The sequence below is a fragment of the Chamaea fasciata genome, unplaced genomic scaffold, assembly GCF_029207755.1.
Source record: "Chamaea fasciata isolate MVZ Bird 193981 ecotype frontalis unplaced genomic scaffold, bChaFas1.0.hap1 SCAF_7, whole genome shotgun sequence".
Classification (NCBI taxonomy): Eukaryota; Metazoa; Chordata; class Aves; order Passeriformes; family Sylviidae; genus Chamaea; species Chamaea fasciata.
This window is the reverse complement of record NW_027094092.1, coordinates 6,886,546-6,893,898: the sequence shown is the minus strand read 5'-3', so window position 1 is coordinate 6,893,898 and position 7,353 is coordinate 6,886,546. Positions and strand designations below refer to the sequence as shown.

General features: G+C 60.1%; 3 protein-coding genes across 3 annotated transcripts; all 3 read right to left on the bottom strand.

Annotated features, from left to right (window-relative positions):
- Positions 1–1,511: 1,511 nt before the first annotated feature.
- Positions 1,512–2,366, bottom strand: LRRC10B (leucine rich repeat containing 10B). Its single transcript, XM_066186847.1, has one exon. The coding sequence runs from the start codon at positions 2,364–2,366 to the stop codon at positions 1,512–1,514; it is 855 nt and encodes a 284-aa protein (XP_066042944.1).
- Positions 2,367–3,169: 803 nt separating this feature from the next.
- LOC136292109 (uncharacterized) lies at positions 3,170–5,393 on the bottom strand. The gene is made up of 6 exons (XM_066187378.1): positions 4,723–5,393; positions 4,440–4,651; positions 3,824–4,023; positions 3,623–3,703; positions 3,476–3,548; positions 3,170–3,402 (listed from the first exon to the last, which is right to left on the bottom strand). Exons 1-6 carry the CDS (start codon positions 5,391–5,393, stop codon positions 3,272–3,274), a joined length of 1,368 nt encoding a protein of 455 aa, XP_066043475.1. The 3' UTR covers positions 3,170–3,271.
- SDHAF2 (succinate dehydrogenase complex assembly factor 2) lies at positions 5,357–7,349 on the bottom strand. The gene is made up of 4 exons (XM_066187384.1): positions 7,255–7,349; positions 6,588–6,796; positions 5,755–5,864; positions 5,357–5,644 (listed from the first exon to the last, which is right to left on the bottom strand). Exons 1-4 carry the CDS (start codon positions 7,279–7,281, stop codon positions 5,514–5,516), a joined length of 477 nt encoding a protein of 158 aa, XP_066043481.1. The 5' UTR covers positions 7,282–7,349; the 3' UTR covers positions 5,357–5,513.
- Positions 7,350–7,353: the final 4 nt, after the last annotated feature.

Genomic DNA, 7,353 nt, shown 5'->3' with positions numbered 1-7,353 from the left:
CCTGGCCATGGGGACAGGCTGGTGGCATCCAGAGCCACCTGCATCCCAATTCCTGCCAAATGGGTGGGCTGGCAGGGATCTGCATGGAGCCAGTGGCATCAGATCTTGCCTACAGTAGGGGCTTGGAATGCCAGGGTCAGCACCCTCAGGATCATGGTTAATTCCTTGCCAATTAGCAGCAATATCTTCCCAGATAAAGCAGCAGCGCTCTGGATTGATGGCATGAAGGGCTGGAAGACACCCAGAATTTGAGGGGTGAGTTCCTGGGATGTCACAGGATCCTGGGATGCTCTGCCCTACAGTGACGGGTACCTGGATGGGAAAAGGGATTGACAGCCTGTATCTATTGGGAAGACCTGATTCCAAGCTCCTGCTAAGCCCCAAATCCCTGAAATTACCCCAGAGGAGCTGGCACCAACAGCTCCTGCAGATCCTACAGTTGAGGAAGCTCCACCTGTCCAAAATAGCTGTGGTTCCTGCTGTGGAATAGGAAGTGGAGGGAAAAGCCGGCAGCATCTGCCCTGCCAGTGCTGGAACGGATGTGGCAGGAGTTCTGGCTGCCTCCCAGCCCCAAACCCAAATCCATGGCCATTAAAAGCGGATGCGTGGTTTGAAACCTCCAGCAAGCTCCAGACCTTGGATTCCCGAGCTTCCCATCACACCGGCTCAGCTTGGAGATGGACGGAGGGAATCAGGATTCCTTGGATGTCCAAAATAAGAGGAGCTGGTGGTCAAACACCAGGATATGTCACTTGGTTTTAGGGGATCCCAAATAAACCCTTCCCTAAGGCTGCCACTTCTCTCTCACAACAAAATCCTTGTGTTTGTGCTTTTTATTGCCTGCGTTTTGTTCAAGAGGCACTTGGAGAGAGGAAAGGGAAGGATAAGGTGTCAGCCCTGGATCTGGTGCCCATTTTGGGATGGGCAGTTCCAGGGATGAGCCTCCTCTTCCCACAAAGGCAAAACCCTGTCGAGGCTGGAGACAGATAGTGCTTAGTGGAATTTCAGCTCCTTCCCAAACCAGATGGCCAGGAGGAACCTGGTGGAAAATTCTCTCCCCCAGCCCAATTTCAGCAGCAGGGTGAGGTTCTCAGGGTCTGTGCCTTTGTTCCCAAACCTTGGAGCTCTTCAGGATGACGGGATGCATGGAATGGATGCGACCAGCATTGCTTTTTTCTGTGCTGCCCATTGGGACGGGATTAAAGGATTTTCTGAGGTGGAGGAGCATGAATGTCCCCATTCTCAGTGTGGGATCACCCCTCAGGGCAGGGTGCTGTATCCCAATCCAAGGCACCCTGGAGTAGGTGAGATGCTCTCAGGTGGGATAACCATTGGGATCCATGAGCCCTGCAGATCCAGGACACAATGCTGCTGTCCCAACTGGATAACGCTGGTCCTCAGACTGTTGGTTTTCCTTTGTGGAGGCTGTGAACTTCCTCCTTTCCAAGACCTAGATGGGAATTCCTTGCGAGGGAGGTGGAGGCTCTTCACCCCTTCAGGGGGACAGCAGCTCACGTTTCCTCAGGAGAGCCCGTCAGGGCCACAGATTCCCCCTCCCCATCCTCCGGCCCATCCTCGAGGGATACTGGGGCAGCCTCCGTGCCTTCCTCCTCCTCCTCCTCCTCCTGGCGCTGCAGGCTCTGCAGCCGCTCCTGCCGCGCCTCCATGTATTCCTGCGCCCCGTCCCCCACCAGCTGCACTTCATCCCCGACACAGGGCGGCTGCCGGACGGGATTGTGGTCGTAGGACAGGAGGCGCAGGGAAGCGAGGCCGGTGAGGTCCGGGAAGCTGGCGATGCGGTTGCGATCCAGGTCGAGGACGCGGATGTGATCCATGCGCAGCAGCACGGGCGGGAACTCCTGGAAGCGGTTCCCGTAGAGCCAGAGCCCCCGCAGGCCGGCCATGCGGGGCAGCGCCGCGGGCAGCCGGCACAGCCGGTTGTCCCCCAGCTGGAGGCTGCGCAGCTCCGGCAGCTGCAGGAGGGCGCGGGGGAAGTGCGCCAAGAAGTTTCCCTCGATCCAGAGGCAGCGCAGGCTCTGGAGCTGGGCGAAGGCGGGCGGCAGCCCCTGCAGCCCGTTGCGGCCCAGGTACAGGTGCGCCAGGTGGGGCAGGTCGCACACGGCCTCGGGCACCTCCATCAGCTCGTTGCCGTCCAGGGCGAGGGTCCGCAGGTGCTGCAGCTCCGCCAGCTCGTCCGGGACCTCCCGCAGCCCCGCGTCGCTCAGGTAGAGCTTCCGCAGCCCCTGCTGAGCCCACAGCTCGGACGGGACCTGCCGGCCCCGCACCTCCAGCCGCTGCTCGACGCCGTCGGGGCCCTCGGCGGCTGCCAGCCGGGCCCCGCGCCCCGTGGAGCCGCTGCTGCCCATCGCGCACCGGGATGGGCACCGGGACCGGCACCGGGACCCGGAGGGGCGGGCGGGGCGACGCCGTGGCCATGGCAACGCGCCGCGGCCAATGGGAGCCCGCGCCACCAGGGTGCAGGCCCCGCCCCCGCCCTTTTCCCGCTTAGGCCACGCCCACCGAGCCCCATTCACGCCCCGCCCGCCGTTGCCACGCCCACCCGGCCTCATTCACGCTCTACCTGTCCGGGCTCTGTCCCCAAACCAGGCGGGACCTCCTTGCACGCCAGCATTCCCAGCCCCATTCCCAGCAGCCTGGCATCAGCGTCCTCACCGTGAACTGGGTGTGGGGCTCTAAATTGACTGTGGGGTCCCTGGGATGGGTGAGGATCCCTAAACTGGTGGGAGGGAATCCCTGAGCAGCGTGTGGATGCCTTAACTGGGTGGGAGTCCTTAAACTGGTGGGAAGTCCCTCTGTGATGCCTCACATTCCCTGGGACCCTGCAGGGAGTCACTCCTTGGGGCACGCATCCCCTTTCCCCATGGCCAGGGGAGAAATGGATGAAGCCTCTCCAAGTGTCCCCCGTGCCACGGCTGCCCACCCTGTGGGATACTTCCTTCTCCTCATCCTCCTGTTTCCCACCGCAGCCCTGCTCGGATTTCTCTGCAGCAAATCAGCTGTGTCATCCCAAAGCTGGCTGGGAAAGCTGGAAAGCCAGGCTCATACAGCCCTCCAGCGGCAGCTGGCCAGGTGACACCCCCGAGCACCCAAAACCCTCCTGCCAGCCTTTGGGATGTAGGAAACCCCCAAAAACGAGGGGGTAATGCAATGGCATTGCACAGCGTCTTTATTCCTCCCACGGGGATTTGGGAAAAGCCAAGGATGGGATTCTCAGGATGTGGCAGCACTTTTCTGGGGGGGAGGGGGGGTGTCAAGTCGGGGGGTCATCGATGCGCCACAGGTTGGTGGGGTGATTGTTGGTGCTGAAGCCACTGGGAGATGGGATCTGGACGCCCTCCACGGATCTTGGTGCCCAGGTGATTGGAGTCTGTGCCCACCAGCCTGGAAAATCCAGGAGGGATTGGTGAGGGAGGTGTCCACTCCTCCTGGAGGCTGCAATCCCCCCGCAACTCACCGGGTGCTATGGGGGCCATTGGTGAGAACTTGGTCAGGTACTGGTTTTGGACAGTGCCATACGTCAAGGGCTCCTGAGGAATAGAGTGGGTTGCGAGCGTGGTTCCTTGGGAAAAGGGATGGGGGCAGGGGACATGGCTGCACCCACCTTCTCAGTAGTGACTCCCTTGGGTCCCACTTGGAGCTCCTGGGGCGCAAAGGGGGCGGGGTAGCCCATGGCAGGCTGGGGCTGTGTGAGGACACAGGGATGAGATCCTGTTCATTCCCATTTCCCAGGCAGCTCCCACTGCCTCAGAGCCCACTGGGCTCAGAGCTTCCCCTGCCCTTGCCACCCCGTCCCTTTGCTTACAGCGCTGCATATGGCGTGAAAGGAATCCATCTGACTGTCGCCAACGCGTGGGAGGGCAAAAGTGTCCCCTGGGGGGTGGAGGGGTGGGGGGACAGGGCACTCGGCGGGATCGGGGCTCAGGGGTTGCTCTGGCAGGCTGAGGTCACTCCTCGGGGCCGTCCCGGTGAAGGCCGACAGCTCTGTTGCCCTCTGTGGGACATCTGTGGGGAGCAGATGGAGCAGGGATGTCCCCTGTGACCCCAGGCCTGGCATTACCTGGATACACCCATCCCTCTATGTTTGGGGGTAGGCAGGGGGTCTCCAGCACTCCCAAATGCCCCTGAGGTCTGACTTGGCTCCAGGGACACTGATACCCCAAAATCCCTAAAGCTGGATGTGGCTCTGGGACCACAAATAAAAACTTACTGATGATGGAGCTGGACCCAATTCTCCTGTGGTTGGAGGATTCCTGGGAATCCTAACATCCAAAAATCCTCATACGGATGGAGTTTTGCCCTGGATCCCCAAGACCACAGAATCTCCTGGGAATGGAGTTTTCCCTGGGATCTCAACACCCCAAAACCCTCCTACTAAGGATGGAGCTTTCCCTGGCATTCCCAAGACCCCAAAATCATACCTGGCTGGGCAGGAGTGGCATGGCAGCTCCAGGTGCCGTACTCCGTGGATGCTTTTGGGGCTCTCACCTCCCCGAAACGGAGGCGGGAAAGGGAGAAGCCCATGGGATACCAACACTCCGGCTCATCCACGTGCTGGGGCAACATCCTTTGGAAATCCGGGTGCCCAAAGAGCTTGAAGTCCTCGGAGGTGCTGGACACGTCGGTGTCCTGGCTGTGGCAGGAATGGCTGTGACAGAGCAATCGCAAAAGGCGCTTCCTCAAACTCCCGGAGTAGGGACCTACCGCTCCACGCGTGGGAAGATGATGGACGAGAGCGCCGAGTAGTTGTTGGTGACGTATCCCGAGCTGGCGTGGACGCCGAGGAGGGGGTGCAGGCTCCTGTCACTGGGGGGCTCAACCCCCAAAACTCGCCCCCCCTGGAACTTTTGGGGCGACCCCACGGGCCTCTTCCCAAAGGCCACCTCGTAGGTGGTGGTGTAAAAGCCCATGAGCTCGGAGGGGGGGCCTCTCACCAGGGGGAACCCCGTCCCCAGACCCGCGGCGGGCGAGTCTTGCGGCAGGGACGGCATCCTGGCTCCGGGAATGCCCCGAGGTACAGCCCTACGCCATGGCTGCTGCGGGGCCTTCCCGGCAGGCCCGGAAGCTGTGGAATGTGCCGCGGAATGCGACTCTGTCTCCCGGTAACCGCGACAACTGGGGACCTCCCGAGAGGTTGTCGCTGAAGGGCAGTGGGAATGTCCCCGCTCCAGCTCCACTACAGACCCGCCCCGGGGTGGGGTCACCTCCTGCGGGTCCTGGGAAAAGGGGCAGGTGGGAACTGGGAGTATCAGTGAGGTGGGATGTGCCAGATCGAGCTGGGAATGTCCCCGAGGGCCCGACCCCGACGTCACAAAGCAGGAGAGGGGCAGGGCCAGCAGCCAGGCAGGGCCAGTAGCCATGGCTTTATTCAGCATTCCAAGAGTGTCCAAAGGCTGCTGGAAGACGAGGAAAACCACGGGGAAGGCGGGAACACCAGTCCAGAGCCCTGTGTCCCTCCGCTACTCCAGGGAACGGGGACAGGGGCATCCCCTCCCTTAGCGTGGTGGCTCAAACAGATATTCCAGGTCCGGCTGCCGGAGCCTCTGCTCCCTGTTCCTGTTTTTGGCAAACTCCCTCAGCATGGCCATCACATCGTTGTCGAATTCCGCCGGCGTCGGCTTCGCTTCTGAGGGGGAAACAGGAAAAAATCAGCTCCGTGCTGTTTTGGGATGTGTGGGACAACACATCCCAGTGTCCCGGGGGCCCATCCCAGTGTCCCGGGGTGTGGCCACGTACCAGTGGCCCAGTAATAAATGTCCCAGTCGTTACTGGGCTCGTTGATGAGGCGGTCGTATCGGTTCAGCTGCTCCTCGCTCATGCGCGCCAGGTTTTCCTTGGCAAAGAGGCTGCAGAGGGATGGGTCAGGATGAGCAGGAGCTGAAGGAAGAGCTGGGATATGACAGCCAGCTTGACATGATCCTGGAAAACACGGACCTCCAGCCTGCTCTCCTTCACTTCAGCGGGTGGGAAAACACCAGCACAGCATTCCCAGAAAAGCTGTGGAATCTCCACCCCTTATCCCAGGCTGGATAAGGGCTTGGAGCGAACTGGTCTGGTGGAAGGCGGGCTTGCCCACGGCAGGGGATGAAACTGAATGATCCTTTCCCAAACCGTTCCAGGATTCCATGTGCTCGTTCACATGGGATATTGGGAAGAGATTCTTTCCTGAGAGGGTGGTGAGCCCCTGGAATGGATTTCCCAGAGAAGCTGTGGCTGCCCTGCCCCTGGAAGATTCCAAGCCAGGTTGGACAGGGCTTGGAGTAACCTAGGATAGTAAAAGGTGTCCTTAAGGTCCTTTCCCACCCAAACCATTCCAGAATTCCACAATTCTATGTCTCTAATCTCTCCTTCAATCCCAAAACCCAACTAGCCAGGCATTCACATGTCCCACAGTTTACATACATCCTTCCTAAAGGACTTCGGGCTCACTGAGCTCTCCCCGTTCTACTCCATCATTGGATCCTGGACCAGCAAGATCTTGGAGCAACTTATCCCAAGGCTTTTTGCACCATCTCAGTAAACACTTCCCTGCTAATGAAAGGACCTGGAAGACCCAGAGCCAAGCCCACCTGAGCAGGATGCAGTTTTCCAGCATCCCCCTTTTCCTGCTCTCGTACAGCAGCCGGGCTCTCTTGGTGTCCGGTGGCTCGTCCGGACGCTCCTGCCAGGGGGGCAGCGGGATCTCCAGCACGTCCTTCCCGGAATCCGCGGGGGAATTCCCCCGGTAGCTGCGCTGCGGGATCAGTGGCCACAGGAGATGCTGGCGCAGGGAGCAGAGCTGCAGGGAACAGGGAAAGCAGAGAGATGTCAGGCCTGGAAGTGCCTGCGCACAGGGACCTCCCCAAATCCTGGACACGATTCCCAATTCCACTCCCCCAAACCTCGTTGCCCACACCCCGTAAATCCACCAGACGTCCCTTTTCCCTTCAAAATCCCCTTCTGTCTGCTCAGACTCCTTCTCTTTTTCTCCTCTTTCCCCCGCAATGAGGTGATTTTCCTCCTATCCTGCCTTTCCCTCAAACTCACCCTTTCCCCTCTTTTTCCCTCCCTCCTGCCCTTTTTTACCTCTTTCCCACTTCCTCTTTTTTTCCCTCTCTCCCCACTTTTTTCCGTCTCCTTCCTCTCTTACCCCCTTCTTACCCTTTTCCTCCCACTTTAACCCGGCTTTTTCCGCTCCTCCTCCTTTCTCTCCCCTTTCAGCCCTATCCCTTCCCTTTCCCCTCGCAGTGTTCCCACCTTCACCCCAACCCTGGCCGCCGCCATCTTGCCGCGCGCCGATCTGGCCACGCCCCCTCCCGGCCCGTGGGGGGGCTGGCCGGGGTGTGCCGGAAATGG